We start from the raw sequence: 21,645 nt of genomic DNA, 5'->3' as shown, positions 1-21,645 counted from the left end.
TGACTATACAATTTGAAAATGACAACACAAGACTGCAGTTCTGGCTCCGCCACTGTGAGTGCACATGGAAGAAGCAAGTACTGAAGATCCAGTGCAACGACTTCTGGAGATCGATTCAGCTGGATACTCCAGTGCACAAGTATACTTGGGTGAATTTATACCCGTTGAATTGTTAAAGAAGTATTGTCCACAATCGTACTATTTTAGCTACTATAGAAATTCACAAGCGAAAGAACCCCAAACGGTAACATTAAACAACTTATAATTTGCTGGGTGAATGACATGATCAAGATGGTAATGGAACTGGGCAAAATATTCTCACTCTCATGAGTGCAGCATTACATAGTATTTCAGTTCTGAAAGTAACTCTCTCTATACTATGCCTATTCTTTGAGTTCTTCTGTGCATATTGGTTCACTATCTCATCTTCTTGGCTGCTCTGAAGCTCGATTGTTTTGAAGCAGAGAACAAACGAGGAATCCCCATTAAACATGGTCAAGGAATCACCAAAGCAAGCATAGTCCCCGAAGCGACAGTCATGCTTCGGATTCCATCATAAAGGACTCGGCAAACATTAAGGCCCGGTCATCTCGGTGATGTGTGACTGGGTGGCGACCACGGTGGCGTGCCCGGCAGCCGCCGCTTCCTCGAGGGACGGCAAGCAGGTTACGATGGGAGGGGAACCCGGCGGCATGTCCGGCGACCGCCTCTTCCACGAGGGATGGCGAGTAGGTCGTGTGGTGGTGGGGAACCCGATGCGGCCGCTTTCGTGAGGGACGACGAGCAGGTCGCCAGGGAAGTCGTCAACGGCGGCAGAGATCGGAATCTACGGCTGTATCCGATGATACATTAGGATTTATTTAGGAACATTAGGAGGTACTTTGAGATTTGGATCAGGAATGACGTACGTGTTAACATCTGAGGAGGAGCCTCACGCGGAAGACCCTGACCGTGGTAAAAATAACGCATATACCCTTTTATAAAACATAAAAAGAATATCCCACCTAGTTTTGGTACTGGTCCCACCATTACTTTGTAATTTCATGTAATTTCACTCTCGTAACTCCTTGTAACTCTAATTTTATTACCGTTAGATTATAGAGCATGGACGGTTCCTAAAATCGCCAATCACCGTAACAATTGTATAAAAAATATTCCATATGCATTTGACAAATGTACAACATATATTCGGAATTTCAGATAAGTGTTCAATGTGTATTCGAAAAAACTTCAATGTGCATCTATTTTTTTAAACATGTATAGAAAAATCTTCAACATGTATTCAACAAAAGTCGACATGTTTGTAAATATAAAAAATAACAAACAGGAAAAATAGAAAAACAAAATGAAAATCGATAAAAACGGGTAGAGAGAAATACAAAAGAGAAGTAGAAGGAAAGCTGCTAGGAACCTTCCCAAAACCGGGTGGAAGGTTTCTCCAACTTCTCCTTAAAAGCTTCTATTCAAAGAGAGCATAAATTCAATACAAGCATCTTTGAGGTTGATGCAATGAAGTTGCTCAACTAGAGCTAATATTGTCGCCACGGTCTCAACATCAAGACTCATGCATAGCATGCCTACACATATCAACTTCATCCTTTTCATCACATGCTTATCAGCAGCCACAAGTAAGTGCTTAACCATTTCTCTTTTGTCATCATCATCAAGACCAACCATGGAAGGCAATGCATGAATCCGTGTAGATGAAGTGAAGAAATGCGTTGAAAATAGCAGGTTGCGTGTCGTCGATAGTTATGTCCTGTGACTCTTTGTCCCTCGTTGCCATAGGCCTGCGGAACTTGGCATCGAAGATCGCCGACCGCATCGCAAGCAAAATCTTATGAGCAGAAACAATCTCCCCTTGAACCTTGAAAGTCACGTTTGTTCCTTTCTTCCCCTCTAGCAATATTGCAAGGTTATCCGAAAGGTCAGAGGGTGGCACATGGATCTCGGGTATTTCCTTGTCCTTGATAACACTGTCTTCCCTCTTGATCATGAGAAAATCGTTCTGCACGTACGCGGGCTAAATGGTCTTCACAAACTTTGGAAAGCCCAAAGATGGGCTTTTAGGGCCGAACACTTTTGTCACTTGGCTTATGAACACGGCCTTAACCATCTGCCCCCTAACCGCATCCAGAGGCCAATTATGGAACCCCTCACCACGGCGTTCTTGGTGAGGAGCTTGAGGCAGACAAAGGTGAGAAGGGGAGGAGGGAAGCGAGGAGGACGTCGTGGACCTGCAACACTTCCATCATCAACAAGTTGTTGTGAAGCTCTGCGTCTTCACCGCCCTATTCCTCCGCTTCGCGAGCTATGCAACATGGTGGCAGGGATCGGCTTCGTCCCTGAATTCTTGGTTGACGAAAAATCCCATTGGTCCTCCTTCTCCCAGTGCTTTGCTGGTCTGGCTTTGCCTGCGGACTTTTGAAGAACCTGTGTTGATCTTGATCCCCTGTGAAAGTGCCTCTGAGAAACGTATGCATGCTTTGTGAAGTCGGTGGTTACTTTTATCCCTGATGATGGTTAGTAGCTTACATGTCTGTCATTTTGTCATATTTGCTGCCAGTTAGTAGCTCATGGTTTGAATTTCGGTTCTTGTCATTGGTTTCTGTCTGCATTTGAAAACTATGCGACGTACGTGTGTTTTGGGCATTCAAAACCGAAGCAAGATGCAAATTATAATGCTAACACTTCTATACCCGCTGCTAGAATTATCAAAGGATGACGTATGTGCTGAAATCCGGCCTGTTAGCTCTCTTAGTTTCATGAACGAATTGGAAACTTGAAAATGGGAAATCTAGGGCACAGGCGGATGAAGAGAAAAGAGAGGCTCTTCCTGATCAACTCAAAGTAAATTCAGAAAACATTTAGGCCATCTCTTCTTTTTCATCAGAAGTGACATATCTCAAACATTTAGGTCTCCAACTCCAGTCCATGACTTTTATTTTTCCAGCTTCATCTCTTCAACGGCGACCCTGGCCCTTCCACGCGACGGCAGCCGAGAGCCCCATCTCCTCGAATAGCTTGTTTAGTTCGTCGATCGTCTCCGGGTTCAGGAGGTTCCTCGCCCGCGCGGCGGCCAGGCGCCGGCGCAGGGAGACGACCTCCTCGGGGTGGACGACGTAGTGGTCCACGAGGACATCGCCAACGACGGTGTCGTCCGGGAGCTCCTCCTCGGCGTGCGGCGCGTGCGTCTCCTCCCCCGATCCTCCCGCCTCGAGCTCGACAGGCACGTCGTCCGGCTCCTCCGTCGCCGGCCGCACGACCTCTTCTGCGGTGGCGCCGTGAAAGGCGGGGTCCTCGACCTCGTCGGGGAGCACCACCTCGCCAGACCCGGGCGCTTCCCCCTCGATCTCCACTGGCACATCCTCGGCCTTCTCGGTGGCGCCGTGAAGGCCAGGTTCCTCGACCTGGTCAGGGAGCACAACCTCGCCCGACCCCGGCGCTTCCCGCTCGAGCTCGCCAGGGCCGTCGTCGGCCGGCTGCGCGGCCTTCCCATCGGTGGCGCCGTGAAGGTGAAGGTCGGTCACCTGAGGGAGCACCACCTCGCCATCGTCGCGCTGCTGCGCGTTGTCGAGCTTTGGCAGCTCCGCGGCGTTGTGGGCCGTGAGGATAGCCACCTTCTCCTCCGACCCTGTCTTCGCCGTTGGGTCGCCGCCGGCCTTCGCCTGGGCTACGGGAGGCGCATGCGGCCGAAGGGCCACGCCTCCGCGCTTATTGCGCAGCCTGCTTTTGCCTTTCGTGCCCATGCGCGACCACGAACGGCCGGCGGACGTGGTCGCGGGAAGCAGCAGAAGGAGAAGGGAAAGGCAGGGAGGGAGCCACGCACGAGTCTGGCCTTCTCCCTCTTTATATTAATGGACGTCCCCTATTAATAGGCAGGGAGCCGCGGAACACGAACGGCCGGCGGCCGGCGGTGCGAGAAACCAAAGGGCATGGCATCCTGAATTTCTGAAACCGACGGATATGCTCATGCATACGGAGATTGATTGATTGGGGGATGTGAAAAGATCGATGGATGTGTAACCGCTTGATTAATTGCCCGGAATACGCGTGGCCATGCAAATGCATGCAGTATTTTCATCTTCCGCAACGCACGCAAGCAAAACAAAGCAAACGTGAGTGACCCCAAAAAAAAAAGCAAACGTGAGTGATTCTTTTTTTAGTTGGAATTGTTGCACTTTATTCAAAACTCGGCGTGGGGATTTGTGGACTGCCTCGACATGCCCAAATAGAGTGGGGGTTAGGTTGGGTGGCTTTTTTCGTTCTCTCTTATCCGGGCAGTGGCCAGGTTGTCTGTCCAGACGTTTGAGGAGGATACGAGGACTCCGGATGTAGATGCTCTTAGGCATCCATTTTTAGGTATCCAATTATCATGAAAAATGTTGATATTTGTACCAACTCCAACCCGCCAGATAATATTGACTTATTGGACAAAATACGTGGTATGAAGAATTTGGCGAGTTGGAGATGGTATGAGTGAATTATTGATTAATTAAACAAAGTGTACGGGATCGATTGAATTGAACAAGAAGAGATGAAGATAACTGATACAATATTAACTTACTAGAGAAAATATGTCCTATCAAACATTGGAAATAAAGATGAACTGTAAGAATATGTGATAAAATTGGATCGACTACACCGTTATAATTTATTTCCTATTACCCCTGACCAAGTCTAGCGGACTTTCATTGGGGTAACTAATGTGTCGAAGATGGCTTTGGTGGCGTCGATCACGAGTAAGACTAGTCATAGTGGGGAGTAACATAGGCTAGTCATGCATCTAGTCTATGTTACTACCTTAGTGCAAAGTATCATACCCCTCCGTCCTTGAAAGAGTCTACTTCTAACTTTGTTGGAGGGGTCAAACTATCTCAAAGTTTGATCAATGGGTGAAATCTCTCTCAATGGGATTACATTGAGAGTAATAAGGTCAAAAGAGAAAGAAGGAGTGGATCTATCAATGGGTGAAATCTCTCTCAAGAAATATAAAAACTCTCAATGGGATCTAAGATTTGGTGTAGGAGAAGTGAGAGGGGGCCTTTTGAGTGTTATAGGGTTTGTTTCAAGTGTTGGTCAAACCCCTCCATGAAATGGTGGAGGGGTATATATATAGCTCCCCATGAACTAGTCGTTTGCGACATTTTCTGCATGGGCTAGACGTTTGGCTAAGAACCCAGACAGCCCAGCCATTGAAGTATCATGCACCGAAGGCATGAGAACTAGCAAAATAGAGCTAGCAGCTCGGACAGTCCGACGGAAGGCCAGACATCATGGTAGCAGCCAGACAAACCAACTTAGTATATTTAGCTCCAACGATAAGTACCTTTTTTTGATAGGCATTTTAATAGGCTAGCGTGTGATAATGTGTGTCTTAAGATTTTTTCTGAAGTGTCTCTCAGGCACTGTCAGTTGACACCGCTCTTCTAGGCTGTCAAGATGGAGAAGTACATTGTTGCTAGTTTCAACAAGCAAGCTTAGTCTTGAAATAAATTTACTCCATTTCTTTAAAGCATAACACAATCTCTTAAGCTTAACGGAGATGTTTGTAGCACTAGTAGAGCTCTTAATGGGCTTACTCCATGAATTCTGAACCACTTGTAAAAAAACTGGATGTTCTGGCCAAAAGCTTTCAAATCTGAAAAGATTACCCTCGGGGTGGTTGTATCAACCGAAAGCACACATGTCACATGATCTGAAATTGGCCCGGCAAGAGGTTTAACAATGGTGTTGGAAAAAATAGAGATCAATGTAACAAAGAAAAAGAACCAATCATTGCGGAATGGCTTCAAGGGAATTCCCTTTGTGTATGATTAGTAGCTGGTCGACGGAAGAATGTTAAGGTGCGACTCGATCGAGTTGTCGCAGATGTGCATGGATGGATATCTTTGCAGATGCGTCGGTGGAACACATCGTCTCGTCATGCTCTGCCCAATGTTTCCTTATCTGGCTTCACGTGGAGCAGCTAACACAAAATAAGAATAGTGCATGCAGTATGAGTTATTCGGAGGGAGAGAGTGTCTGACTCGCTAAAGATAATTAAGGCATGTTTGGTTACTTGCATCCCCCAAGCGGACCCACCGGATGTAAGAAAAATTTGTTGCTTACGTACATGAGGTGTCGGCCCACACATGCATGAAACTTAAAGCAGCCCAGAGTTTGGCTCACTAGGAACACTCGAATCGATTGTTTCCAGTGAGCTAGGCTGAGTCGACAGTAAAATGTGGAATGTTGTACGCGACGGTGCAGGGGGAATCAACATGGAGATGGCGGGAGACAAAGATCTGCCGACACGGGATGGCGTGAAAACCTATTATCCCCCTTTAATCACTCATGTCTAGTGGTAGGAGAAATCCAACCTCAATACTCTGCACCGGCAATGACTCGGATCTACAGAAGCGACGGGACAACTTAAATCTTTGGCAACAGGACCTCCCCCCCCCCCTCGGGTGCTTGTCCCCTTCGTATCCATCTCCGACGCGTCTCCGGCATGGGCGAGTCATCGACTCCAATGGCGGTAAGTAGCATACAACCCCCCCTCCACTGCTAGGTCATTAGGTAGGGTGTAGGGTCGAATTCACCATTACTTATCACAACATTGATTTCTCCATGACAGATGTATGAAGCTTGTAGTTCAGGCATCAATGCTCATTGCTATGATTTTTGGTTTGGGTCATGTTGGTCCATAAGAGAGTGGCTCGTCAGTCACAATTCGAAGCATGTGACCCGTTATGTGAAGGAAATATGCCCTAGAGGCAATAATAAAGTTATTATTTATTTCCTTATATCATGATAAATGTTTATTATTCATACTAGAATTGTATTAACCGGAAACTTAGTACATGTGTGAATACATAGACAAACAGAGTGTCCCTAGGATGCCTCTGTTGGGGAACGTAGTAATTTCAAAAAAAATCCTACGCACACGCAAGATCATGGTGATGCATAGCAACGAGAGGGGAGAGTGTTGTCTACGTACCCTCGTAGACCGAAGCGGAAGCGTTGATGCAACGTAGAGGAAGTAGTCGTACGTCTTCCCGGTCCAACCGATCCAAGCACCGTTACTCCGGCACCTCCGAGTTCTTGACACACGTATAGCTCGATGACGCACCCCGGGCTCCGATCCAGCAAAGCTTCGGGGAGGAGTTCCGTCAGCACGACGGCGTGGTGACGATCTTGATGTTCAACCGTCGCAGGGCTTTGCCTAAGCACTGCTGCAATATGACCGAGGTGTAATATCATGGAGGGGGGCACCGCACACGGCTAAGGAACGATCACGAAGATCAACTTGTGTGTCCATGGGGTGCCCCCCTGCCCCCGTATATAAAGGAGTGGAGGAGGGGAGGGCCAGCCCTCTCTATGGCACGCCCTAGGGGAGTCCTACTCCCACCGGGAGTAGGATTCCCCTTTTCCTAGTCCAACTAGGAGTCCTTCCATGTAGTAGGAGTAGGAGACAAGGAAGGGGAAGGGAGAAGGGAAGGAAGGAGGGGGCGCAGCCCCTCCCCCTAGTCCAATTCGGACTAGGCCTTGGGGGGGCGCGCGGCCTGCCCTAGGCAGCCCCTCTCTCTTTCCCGTATGGCCCAATAAGGCCCAATACTTCTCCCGGCGAATTCCCGTAACTCTCCGGTACTCCGAAAAATATCCGAACCACTCGGAACCTTTCCGATGTCCGAATATAGTCGTCCAATATATCGATCTTTACGTCTCGACCATTTCGAGACTCCTCGTCATGTCCCCGATCTCATCCGGGACTCCGAACTCCTTCGGTACATCAAAACTCATAAACTCATAATATAATTGTCATCGAAACCTTAAGCGTGCGGACCCTACGGTTCGAGAACAATGTAGACATGACCGAGACACGTCTCCGGTCAATAACCAATAGCGGAACCTGGATGCTCATATTGGCTCCTACATATTCTACGAAGATCTTTATCGGTCAGACCGCATAACAACATACGTTGTTCCCTTCGTCATCGGTATGTTACTTGCCCGAGATTCGATCGTCGGTATCTCAATACCTAGTTCAATCTCGTTACCGGCAAGTCTCTTTACTCGTTCCGTAATACATCATCTCGCAACTAACTCATTAGTTGCAATGCTTGCAAGGCTTATGTGATGTGCATTACCGAGAGGGCCCAGAGATACCTCTCCGACATTCGGAGTGACAAATCCTAATCTCGAAATACGCCGACCCAACATGTACCTTTGGAGACACCTGTAGAGCTCCTTTATAATCACCCAGTTACGTTGTGACGTTTGGTAGCACACAAAGTGTTCCTCCGGCAAACGGGAGTTGCATAATCTCATAGCCATAGGAACATGTATAGTCATGAAGAAAGCAATAGCAACATACTAAACGATCGGGTGCTAAGCTAATGGAATGGGTCATGTCAATCAGATCATTCAACTAATGATGTGATCCTGTTAATCAAATAACAACTCTTTGTCCATGGTTAGGAAACATAACCATCTTTGATTAACGAGCTAGTCAAGTAGAGGCATACTAGTGACACTCTGTTTGTCTATGTATTCACACATGTATTATGTTTCCGGTTAATACAATTCTAGCATGAATAATAAACATTTATCATGATATAAGGAAATAAATAGTAACTTTATTATTGCCTCTAGGGCATATTTCCTTCAGCCTCTACTTGACTAGCTCGTTAATCAAAGATGGTTAAGTTTCCTAGCCATGGACAAGAGTTGTTATTTGATGAAAGGGATCACATCATTAGAGAATGATGTGATTGACTTGACCCATCCGTTAGCTTATCACGATGATCGTTTAGTTTGTTGCTATTGCTTTCTTCATAACTTATACATGTTCCTATGACTATGAGATTATGCAACTCCCGATTACCGGAGGAACACTTTGTGTGCTACCAAACGTCACAACGTAACTGGGTGATTATAAAGGTGCTCTACATGTGTCTCCAATGGTAATTGTTGAGTTGGCATAGATCGAGATTAGGATTTGTCACTCCGATTGTCAGAGAGGTATCTCTGGGCCCTCTCGGTAATGCACATCACTATAAGCCTTGCAAGCAATGCAACTAATGAGTTGGTTGCGGGATGATGTATTACGGAACGAGTAAAGAGACTTGCCGGTAACGAGATTGAACTAGGTATTGAGATACCGACGATCGAATCTCGGGCAAGTAACATACCGATGACAAAGGGAACAACATATGTTGTTATGCGGTTTGACCGATAAAGATCTTTGAAGAATATGTAGGAGCCAATATAAGCATCCAGGTTCCGCTATTGGTTATTGACCGGAGACGTGTCTCGGTCATGTCTACATAGTTCTCGAACCCGTAGGGTCCGCACGCTTAACGTTCGGTGACGATCGGTAATATGAGTTTATGTGTTTTGATGTACCGAAGGTAGTTCGGAGTCCCGGATGAGATTGAGGACATGACGAGGAGTCTCGAAATGGTCGAGACGTAAAGATCGATATATTGGACGACTATATTCGGACATCGGAAAGGTTTCGAGTGATTCGGGTATTTTTCGGAGTACCAGAGAGTTACGGGAATTCGCCGGGGAGTATATGAGCCTTATTGGGCTTTAGGGGAAAGAGAGAGGGGAGGCTGCGGGCCCCCCAAAGGCTTAGTCCGAATTGGACTAGGGGGAGGGGCTGCGCCCCCTCCTTCCTTCTCTTCTCTTTTCCATTTCCTCCTCTCCTACTCCTACTACATGGAAAGGGGGGAATCCTACTCTCGGTGGGAGTAGGACTCCCCAGAGCGTGCCATAGTAGAGGGCCGGCCCTCCCCCTCCTCCACTCCTTTATATACGGGGGAGGGGGCGCCCTAGGACACACAAGTTGATTGTTCCAAGCCGTGTGCGGTGCCCCCTCCACCATAATCCACCTCGGTTATATCGTAGCGGTGCTTAGGCGAAGCCCTGTTCTGGTAGCAACATCATCACCGTCATCACGCCGTCGTGCTGACGAAACTCTCCCACGAAGCTCTACTGGATCGTGAGTTCACGGGACGTCACCGAGCTGAACGTGTGCAGATCGCGGAGGTGCGTACGTTCGGTACTAGGATCGGTCGATCATGAAGACGTACGACTACATCAACCGCGTTGTCATAACGCTTCCGCTTACGGTCTACAAGGGTATGTAGACGATACTCTCCCCTCTTGTTGCTATGCATCACCATGATCTTGCGTGTGCGTAGGAAATTTTTTGAAATTACTGTGTTCCCCAACATTATGGTCCATTGTTATTAGGGAGAGGATGTCAAATCTGAAATACATCTACAACAACAACGATGTAGAGGATGACAATATACTTCAAATGCGAAGATCACCTTTCTCCAAGCTTTTGGACACATTTAGGGATATGGGGTTGCTGCAAGATAACATCCACACCTCTGTTTAAGAGCAAGTAGAAATGCTCCTTCATGTTTTGCGTCATAACCAGAGGTTTAGAGTGATTCAAACACACATTCAGGAGATCCAATGAGACAATTTTCCGGGATGTCAAGCAAGTCTTGTATATAATTGGGGAGCTCAGAGGAGAGATGATTAAGGCACCAACTTGGCAAACTCCTTCTAAGATTCGCACGAGCCCTAGATGGTACCCATATTTCAAGGCGAGCAGTACTCTTGCTCATGCCCTAACATGCTTGTATTGTCTTGAATGAGCCATAACCCTTCTTCAAGCTATCACATGATTATATTAGAGCAATAGATGGCACCCCATGTGACTGCTAGAGTGATCTGCAGCATACACAGAGTCGGAATGTGATTGTTGTTGTTGTTTTGATCTTCACATATGTGTTAGCTGGCTAGAAAAGATCACCCAATGATGCTAACATTATTACTGGAAAAATGGCTCTATCTGGTGGGATCAATGCCCCCAATGGTAAGTTCTACCAAGGACATGTGATACGTCTCCAACGCATCTATAATTTTTTATTATTTCATGCTATTATATAATCAATCTTGTATGATTTATATGCCATTTTATTTCATTTTTATGGACTAACGTATTAACATAGTGTCTAGTGCCAGTTTCTGTTTTTTTGCCTGTTTCTTTGTTTCACAGAAAAACCATACCAAACAAAGTCCAAACAGAATGAAATTTTACGGTGATTTTTTCTCGAACAAAAGAGATTCTATAAGCTTTGGGAATGCACCAAACGATGACCGAGGGAACCACAAGCACAGAGGGTGCGCTCCCAGGGGTGGTGAGCTTGTGGGTCCCACGTGGCTCCATTTGCCCTAAGCCAAGACTACAAATTTCCTAACATCGAGAAACCACCAGAGTGAGACCCGAAATAATTATTTCATCGCTGCAAGCCTCTGTTCTTCCATGGTCCCATCTGGAGACCTTCGCCAGTACTCTGTCAAAGGGGGAAACCATTGGGGAGGCAATCTTCATCGACTTTGCTACTTCCGCCATGAAGTGTGAGTAGTTCCCACGGGACCTACGAGTCCATAGTAGTAGCTAGATGGCTTCTCTCTCTCTCTCTCTCTATCTCTCTCTCTATTTGATCTTCGATACAACGATCCCCTCGGAGATCTATTTGATGTAATTCTCATGGTGTGTTGTTGGGATCTGATGAATTGCGGGTTTATGATCAGATTATTCATTGAATTTTTTTGAGTATTTTCTAAGATTTATATATGTGTGATTTTGTAGCCTTATATTTCTCTCTGATCTATCTATCTCTTTTGGCCAATTAGATCGATTTATCTTTAGTGGGAGAGGTGCTCAGTGGTAGGTTCAATCTTGTGGTGTCCTTACTCCGTGACAGGAGGAGTCGCAATGCACATATTTGTATTGTTACAACTAAGGATAAAACGACAGGGTTCGAACATATTATTTGATCTTACTTTGTCTACATTATGTCATCGTGTTCCAAGCATCACTCTGTTTGTATGAACTTGATACCTAAAGATGCATGTTTGATAGCGGTCGAGGGGTGGAGTAATAGTAGTAGATACAGACGGATTTTGGAATACTTGTCTCAGACGTAATGCCTATGTATTGATCCTGCCATGAAGAATCATCATAACTATGTGTTATTCTATTAATTGTCCAACAGTAATTTTTGTACCCACCGTACTATGCTCATGAGAGAGATGCCTCTAGTGAACCTATGCCCCCCAGGTCTATTCACTTTATATTTACTATAAGCCTAAAAATTGCTTGTTGTTCTTATTTGCTTTTTATTTTTATTTCTATTTTATCTATCTACCACTATCAGATTTAATCGTTGCAATTGGTGAGAACAAGGGGATTGACGACCCTCTTCCCGTCGTTGAGTGCAAGCATTTGCTTCGTATGTGTGTAGGTACCGCTTATCTTGTTTGTATGGTGTCTTCTATTGGTTCGATAAACCCTGGTTCTTAACTGAGGGAAATATTTTTTTACCACTACACTACTTCACCCCTCCTCTTCAAGGAATCCCAATGCCTATCACAAAATATGCTAGATATGCATGTTTACCTGGTGTTCTTCCACCCATCAGGAAAAACCAGGTACCATCTCAACGAGTTCTCTTCTAGGAACTATCCTATGACTATTCTTGAATTGTTCAATCTCAAACACTTTAGCCTTAGAGTCGCAGTTGAGATAACATTTGGTTCAAAATGGATTTAAGATCCTCTATCAAAATACACTCCACCCTTTACCCACCCAAGTTAAGCTTGTTCTTGCATGTTGCATTGTCCATAACTAGATCTTAAAATGGGGTTATGATGAGTTTGTGCGAGAGGAGGAGTATGTAACAAATAATGATGTTGATGACTCTAACCATGGTGTGGAGGCACATGACAATGAAGCGTGAAAGAACAAAAAGGTTGGAGTGGGCTCAGACAATGTGGTCCAATAGAGGTAACACACGGATGTGAGAAAGAAGAAGAGATAGAAGAAGTTAGGGCAAACTTTTCCTCACCAAGTCACATGGTTGTTAATTTGTACTGCCATTTGTTAATAGTTAGGATGAACTGTCATTTGTTTAGTAACTAGAACTAAAACGGTGTTAATTTGGTACCACCTATATAGTATATTGTGTGGTAAGGCCACCACCAGTGAGAAGGGGTGACCATGACATTAGACTGTGCATCTACCAAACGCCATATCTTGCCCCTTCACAATCATAACCCCAAACTATTACCAACCAAATGCCATGCGTCAAACAACCTCATGATGCAATGTCGACAACCAAAACATGTGTAAAACATGGTTTATAACATGTATTACCCAACCTGGCCGAGCCAAGCCACATATGCAAATAGGCCAAAATCGATGTGGTAGCCAAACACGACGTTAAGCACGTATGGGAATTGGTTGGAAAGAAGTCTTGTCTAGGCGCTATCTGGGGATGCCTTGGGTCAATTATACAGTATTTGCAAGGATGGAGTACACACATTTTTGGTAATATACTGCAATAACTCCAGAAGGTGGGCTCACAGTTGGAAGGTCTGCTAAGGAATGGTGTGGACAAGGCAGAGATAAGGAACGCCATGGTCAAACTAGATAAGCTATTGTATAAGGAGGAAATGTTATGGCTGCAGGTCTCGCGAATTAATTGGCTGCGGGAAGGAGACATTAATACAAAAAATCACTGGAAAGTTGTATGGTGAGAAAATAAAAAACAGATCTTGATGCTTAAGGATGAATATGGGCATTGGGTATCCTCTGCAGCTCAGCTAGAAACAATGGCGACGACCTTTTACCAAGATCTATTCACACGCCATCCAAATCTGAACCTGCATGATATTGCGGGCTATTCAAAACTAAAGTGACGGGTGAGATTAACACTATGGATGTTGGAAATATGCCCTAGAGGCAATAATAAAATGGTTATTATTATATTTCCTTGTTCATGATAATTTTCTATTGTTCATGCTATAATTGTGTTATCGGAAATCGTAATACATGTGTGAATACATAGACCACAACACGTCCCTAGTGAGCCTCTAGTTGACTAGCTCGTTGATCAAAAGGTAGTCATGGTTTCCTGACTATGGACATTAGATGTCATTGATAACGGGATCACATCATTAGGAGAATGATGTGATGGACAAGACCCAATCCTAAGCATAGCTCAAAGATCGTGTAGTTCGTTTGCTAGAGCTTTTCCGAATGTCAAGTATCATTTCCTTAGACCATGAGATTGTGCAACTCCCGGATACCATAGGAGTGTTTTGGGTGTGCCAAACGTCACAACGTAACTGGGTGACTATAAAGGTGCACTACGGGTATCTCTGAAAGTGTCTGTTGGGTTGGCACGAATCGAGACTAGGATTTGTCACTCCGTATGACGGAGAGGTATCTTTGGGCCCACTCAGTAATGCATCATCATAATGAGCTCAATGTGACCAAGTGGTTGATCACGGGATCATGCATTACGGTACGAGTAAAGTGACTTGCCGGTAACGAGATTGAACAAGGTATTGGGATACCGACGATCGAGTCTCGGGCGAGTAACGTACCGATTGACAAAGGGAATTGTATACGGGATTGATTGAATCCTCGACATCGTGGTTCATCCGATGAGATCATCGTGGAACATGTGGGAGCCAACATGGGTATCCAGATCCCGCTGTTGTTTATTGACCGGAGAGTCGTCTCGGTCATGTCTACGTGTCACCCGAACCCGTAGGGTCTACACACTTAAGGTTTGGTGACGCTAGGGTTGAAGAGATATTAGTATGCGGTAACCCGAAAGTTGTTCGGAGTCCCGAATGAGATCCCGGACATCACGAGGAGTTCTGGAATGGTCCGGAGGTGAAGAATTATATATAGGAAGTCCAGTTTCGGCCATCAGGAAAGTTTCGGGGGTCACCGGTATTGTACCGGGACCACCGGAAGGGTCCCAGTGGTCCACCGGGTGGGGCCACCTATCTCGGAGGGCCCCATGGGCTGAAGTGGGAAGGGAACCAGCCCCTGGTGGGCTGGTGCGCCCCCCTTGGGCCTCCCCCCGCGCCTAGGGTTGGAAACCCTAGGGGTGGGGGGCGCCCCACTTGGCTTGGGGGGCAAGCCACCCCCCTTGGCCGCCGCCCCCCCTTGAGATCCAATCTCTAGGGCCGGCGCCCCCCTAGGGGCCCTATATATAGTGGGGGGAGGGAGGGCAGCCGCACCAAGTCCCTGGCCCCTCCCTCTCCCCTCGTAACACCTCTCTCGCTCTCTCTCTCTCTCTCGTTGGAGCTTGGTGAAGCCCTGCCGAGATCACCGATGCTTCCACCACCACGCCGTCGTGCTGCTGGATCTCCATCAACCTCTCCTTCCCCTTGCTGGATCAAGAAGGAGGAGACGTTTTCCCAACCGTATGTGTGTTGAACGCGGAGGTGTCGTCCGTTCGGCGCTAGGTCATCGGTGATTTGGATCACGACGAGTATGACTCCATCAACCCCGTTCTCTTGAACGCTTCCGCTTGCGATCTACAAGGGTATGTAGATGCACTACTTTCCTCTTGTTGCTAGAAGACTCCATAGATTGATCTTGGTGATGCGTAGAAAATTTTAAAATTCTGCTACGTTCTCCAACAGTGGCATCATGAGCTAGGTCTATGCGTAGTTTCTATGCACGAGTAGAACACAAAGCAGTTGTGGGCGTCGATATTGTCAATTTACTTGCCGTTACTAGTCTTATCTTGATTCGGCGGCATCGTGGGATGAAGCGGCCCGGACCGACCTTACACGTATGCTTACGTGAGACTGGTTCCACCGACTGACATGCACTAGTTGCATAAGGTGGCTAGCGGGTGTCTGTCTCTCCCACTTTAGTCGGATCGGATTCGATGAAAAGGGTACTTATGAAGGGTAAATAGAAATTGGCATATCACGTTGTGGTTTTGTCATAGGTAAGAAACATTCTTGCTAAGAAACCTATAGCAGCCACGTAAAAACTTGCAACAACAATTAGAGGACGTCTAACTTGTTTTTGCAGCATATGTCGTGTGATGTGATATGGCCAAAAGGATGTGATGAATGATATATGTGATGTATGAGATTGATCATGTTCTTGTAATAGGAATCACGACTTGCATGTCGATGAGTATGACAACCGGCATGAGCCATAGGAGTTGTCTTAATTTATTTATGACCTGTGTGTCAACATAAACGTCATGTAATTACTTTACTTTATTGCTAAACCGTTAGCCATAGTAGTAGAAGTAATAGATGACGAGACAACTTCATGAAGACACGATGATGGGGATCATGATGATGGAGATCATGGTGTCATGCCGGTGACGATGATCATGGCGCCCCGAAGATGGAGATCAAAAGGAGCAAATGATATTGGCCATATCATGTCACTATTTGATTGCATGTGATGTTTATCATGTTTTTACATCTTATTTGCTTAGAACGACAGTAGCTTAAATAAGATGATCCCTCACATAATTTCAAGAAAGTGTTCCCCCTAAGTGTGCACCGTTGCGAAGGTTCTTTGTTTCGAAGCACCACGTGATGATCGGGTGTGATAGATTCTAACGTTCGAATACAACGAGTGTAAGTCAGATTTACACACGCAATACACTTAGGTTGACTTGACGAGCCTAGCATGTACAGACATGGCCTCGGAACACGGAAGACCGAAAGGTCGAGCATGAGTCGTATAGAAGATACGATCAACATGAAGATGTTCACCGATGTTGACTAGTCCGTCTCGCGTGATGATCGGACACGGCCTAGTTGACTCGGATCATGTTTCACTTAGATGACTGGAGGGATGTCTATCTGAGTGGGAGTTCATTGAATAATTTGATTTGATGAACTTAATTATCATGAACTTAGTCTAAAATCTTTACAATGTGTCTTGTAGATCAAATGGCCCACGCTAATGTTGCCCTCAACTTCAATGCGTTCCTAGAGAAAACCAAGCTGAAAGATGATGGCAGCAACTATACGGACTGGGTCCGGAACCTGAGGATCATCCTCATAGCTACCAAGAAAGATTATGTCCTAGAAGCACCGCTAGGTGACGCACCCATCCCAGAGAACCAAGACGTTATGAACGCTTGGCAGTCACGTGCTGATGATTACTCCCTCGTTCAGTGCGGCATGCTTTACAGCTTAGAACCGGGGCTCCAAAAGCGTTTTGAGCAACACGGAGCATATGAGATGTTCGAAGAGCTGAAAATGGTTTTCCAAGCTCATGCCCAGGTCGAGAGATATGAAGTCTCCGACAAGTTCTTCAGTTGTAAGATGGAGGAAAATAGTTCTGTCAGTGAGCACTGTTGGGGAACGTAGCAGAAATTCAAAATTTTCCTACGTGTCACCAAGATCTATCTATGGAGAGACCAGCAACGAGGGGAAGGAGAGTGCATCTACATACCCTTGTAGATCGCTATGCGGAAGTGTTCAAGTGAACGGGGTTGATGGAGTCGTACTCGTCGTGATTCAAATCACCGATGACCAAGTGCAGAACGGACGGCACCTCCGCGTTCAACACACGTACAGCCCGGTGACGTCTCCCATGCCTTGATCCAGCAAGGAGAGAGGGAGAGGTTGAGGAAGACTCCATCCAGCAGCAGCACAACGGCGTGGTGGTGATGGAGGAGCGTGGCAATCCTGCAGGGCTTCGCCAAGCACCACAGAAGAGGAGGGAGAGAGAGATGCAGGGCTGCACCAACGAGAGACCGAATCGCGTGTGTTCTGGGCAGCCCTATGCCTCACTATATATAGGGGAGAGGGAGGAGGGTGCGCCCCCTCTAGGGTTCCCACCCCTAGGGGGCGGCAGCCCTAGATGGCAAAGGGGGTGGCGGCCAAGAGGGGAGAGGGGAGGGAGGCGCAGCTAGATGGGCCCTAAGGCCCATCCCCTTTAGGGTTTGCCCCCTTCCCACCTCTTAGGCGCCATGGGCCCTTGTGGGAGGCGCACCAGCCCACTAAGGGGCTGGTCCCTCACCACTCTTGGCCCATGCAAGCCTCCGGGGTTGGTGGCCCCACTTGGTGGACCCCCGGGACCCTCCTGGTGGTCCCGGTACGTTACCGATAAACCCCGAAACTCTTCCGGTGACCAAAACAGGACTTCCCATATATAAATCTTTACCTCCGGACCATTCCGGAACTCCTTGTGACGTCCGGGATCTCATTCGGGACTCCGAACAACATTCGGTAACCACATACAAACTTCCTTTACAACCCTAGCGTCATCGAACCTTAAGTGTGTAGACCCTACGGGTTCGGGAGACATGCAGACATGACCGAGACGTTCTCCGGTCAATAACCAACAGCGGGATCTGGATACCCATGTTGGCTCCCACATGTTCCACGATGATCTCATCGGATGAACCACGATGTCAAGGACTTAATCAATCCCGTATACAATTCCCTTTGTCTATCGGTACGACACTTGCCCGAGATTCGATCGCCGGTATCCCGATACCTTGTTCAATCTCGTTACCGGCAAGTCTCTTTACTCGTTCCGTAACACATCATCCCGTGATCAACTCCTTGATCACATTGTGCACATTATGATGATGTCCTACCGAGTGGGCCCAGAGATACCTCTCCGTTTACACGGAGTGACAAATCCCAGTCTCGATTCGTGCCAACCCAACAGACACTTTCAGAGATACCTGTAATGTACCTTTATAGCCACCCAGTTACGTTGTGACGTTTGGCACACCCAAAGCACTCCTACGGTATCCGGGAGTTGCACAATCTCATGGTCTAAGGAAATGATACTTGACATTAGAAAAGCTTTAGCATACGAACTACACGATCTAGTGCTATGCTTAGGATTGGGTCTTGTCCATCACATCATTCTCCTAATGATGTGATCCCGTTATCAACGACATCCAATGTCCATGGTTAGGAAACCGTAACCATCTATTGATCAACGAGCCAGTCAACTAGAGGCTTACTAGGGACATGGTGTTGTCTATGTATCCACACATGTATCTGAGTTTCCTATCAGTACAATTATAGCATGGATAATAAACGATTATCATGAACAAGGAAATACAATAATAACCAATTTATTATTGCCTCTAGGGCATATTTCCAACAGTCTCCCACTTGCACTAGAGTCAATAATCTAGTTCACATCGCCATGTGATTAACACTCACAGGTCACATCGCCATGTGACTAACTCCCAAAGAGTTCTGGGTTTGATCATGTTGCTTGTGAGAGAGGTTTTAGTCAACGGGTCTGAACCTTTCAGATCCGTGTGTGCTTTACAAATCTCTATGTCATCTTCTAGATGTAGCTACCACGTTCTATTTGGAGCTAATCCAAATAACTGTTCTACTTGGAGCTATTCTAAATTGTTGCTCCATTATATGTATCCGGTATCTCTACTCAGAGCTATCCGGATAGGTGTTAAGCTTGCATCGATGTAACTGACGAACTCTTTTACCACCTCCATAATCGAGAAAATTCCTTAGTCCACTAGTTACTAAGGATAACTTTGACCACTGTCCTGTGATCCGTTCTTGGATCACTCTTGTACCCCTTGACTGACTCATGGCAAGGCACACTTCAGGTGCGGCACACAGCATAGCATACTGTAGAGCCTATGTCTTAAGCATAGGGGACGACCTTCGTCCTTTCTCTCTATTCTGCCGTGGTCGAGCTTTAAGTCTTAACTTCATACCTTACAACTCAGGCAAGAACTCCTTCTTTGACTGATCCATCTTCAACACCTTCAAGATCATGTAAAGGTATGTGCTCATTTGAAAGTACCATTAAGCATTTTGGTCTATCCTTATAGATCTTGATGCTCAATGCTCAAGTAGCTTAATCCAGGATTTCCATTGAAAAACACTTTCCAAATAACCTTATATGCCTTCCAGAAATTCTACGTCATTTCTGATCCACAATATGTGAACAACATATACTTATCAGAAATTCTATAGTGCTCCCACTCACTTCTTTGGAAATACAAGTTTCTCATAAACTTTGTATAAACCCAAAATCTTTGATCATCTCATCAAAGTGTACATTCCAACTCCGAGATGCTCACTCCAGTCCTCAGAAGGATTGCTGGAGCTTTGCATCCTTATTAGCATCTTTTCAGGATTGACAAAACCTTTCGGTTGTATCACATACAACCTTTCCTCAAGAAAATCGTCGAGGAAACAATGTTTTTGACATCCTATCTGCAAGATTTCATAAATAATGCAGTGACTGCTAATATAATTCCAACAGACTCTTAGCATCGCTACGAGTGAGAAAATCTCACCGTAGTCAACTCCTTGAACTTGTCAGAAAACATCTTAACGACAAGTCGAGCTTTCTTAATGGTGACATTTACCATCATTGTCCGTCTTCCTCTTAAAATCCATCTACACTCAACAGCCTTACGACCATCAAGTAGTTCTGCCAAAGTCTACACTTTGTTTTCATACATGGATCCTCTCTCGGATTTTATGGCCTCGAGCCATTTATCGGAATCCGGGCCCACCATCGCTTCTCCATAGCTCGTAGGTTCATTGTTGTCTAGCAACGTGACTTCCAAGACAGGATTACGTACCACTCTGAAGTAGTGCGCATCCTTGTCATCCCATGAGGTTTGGTAGTGACTTGATCTGAAGTTTCATGATCACTATCATAAGCTTCCACTTCAATTGGTGTAGGTGCCACAGGAACAACTTCCTGTGCCCTGCCACACACTAGTTGAAGAGACGGTTCAATAACCTCATCAAGTCTCAACCATCCTTCCACTCAATTCTTTCAAGAGAAACTTTTCCTCGAGAAAGGACCCGATTCTAGAAACAATCCCTTATTGCTTTCGGATCTGAGACAGGAGGTATACCCAACTGTTTTGGGTGTCCTATGAAGATGCATTTATCCGCTTTGGGTTCGAGCTTATCAACCTGAAACTTTTTCACATAAGCGTCGCAGCCCCAAACTTTTAAGAAATGACATCTTAGGTTTCTCTAGACCATAGTTCATATGGTGTCATCTCATCGGAATTACGTGGTGCCTTATTTAAAGTGAATGTGGTTGTCTCCAATGCCTAACCCATAAACTATCGTGGTAATTCGATAAGAGACATCATGGTATGCATCATATCCAATAGGATGCAGTTATGATGTTCGGACACACCATCACACTATGGTGTTCCAGGCTGAATTAGTTGTGAAACAATTTCCACAATGTCTTAATTCTGTGCCAAACTCGTAATTCAGATATTCATCTCTATGATCATATCATAGATATTTTTATCCTCTTATCACGACGATCTTCCAACTTCACACTGAAATTACTTGAACCTTTCAATAATTCAGACTCGTGATTCATCAAGTAAATATACTCAACATCTACTCAAATCATCTGTGAAGTAAAAACATAACGATATCCACTACATGCCTTAGCACTCATTGGATTGCACACATCAAAATGTATTACTTCCAACAGGTTGCTTTCTAGTTCCATTTTACTGAAACCGAGGCTTTCAGTCATCTTGCCCATGTGGTATGATTTGCATGTCTCAAGTGATTCAAAATCAAGTGAGTCCAAACAGTCCATTTGCATGGAGTTTCTTCATGCATATACACCAATAGACATGGTTCGCATGCCTCAAACTTTTCAAAACGAGTGAGCCCAAAGATCCATCAACATGGAGCTTCTTCATGCATTTTATACCGATATGACTTACGTGGCAGTGCCACAAGTAGGTGGTACTATCATTACTATCTTTTGGCATGAACATGTGTATCACT

At 45.8% G+C, this 21,645-nt stretch overlaps 1 protein-coding gene and 1 pseudogene across 1 annotated transcript; both read right to left on the bottom strand.

The window, feature by feature from the left end:
• Positions 1-1,435: 1,435 nt before the first annotated feature.
• On the bottom strand, positions 1,436-2,936 carry LOC125517063 (BTB/POZ and MATH domain-containing protein 1-like; annotated as a pseudogene).
• On the bottom strand, positions 2,728-3,820 carry LOC147966903 (uncharacterized). The gene has a single exon (XM_087529149.1). The coding sequence runs from the start codon at positions 3,747-3,749 to the stop codon at positions 2,964-2,966; it is 786 nt and encodes a 261-aa protein (XP_087385275.1). The 5' UTR covers positions 3,750-3,820; the 3' UTR covers positions 2,728-2,963.
• Between the last annotated feature and the right edge of the window lie 17,825 nt (positions 3,821-21,645).

This window comes from Triticum urartu, chromosome 6A (genome assembly GCF_056163025.1).
Source record: "Triticum urartu cultivar PI428250 chromosome 6A, HENAU_Tu73, whole genome shotgun sequence".
Classification (NCBI taxonomy): Eukaryota; Viridiplantae; Streptophyta; class Magnoliopsida; order Poales; family Poaceae; genus Triticum; species Triticum urartu.
Note: the sequence above shows the minus strand (reverse complement) of the source record. Positions and strands in the feature narration are given on the sequence as shown.

Excerpts from the sequence above, each read along its gene's own strand:
- LOC147966903 (XM_087529149.1), bottom strand. The coding sequence starts at position 3,749 with ATGGGCACGAAAGGCAAAAGCAGGCTGCGCAATAAGCGCGGAGGCGTG.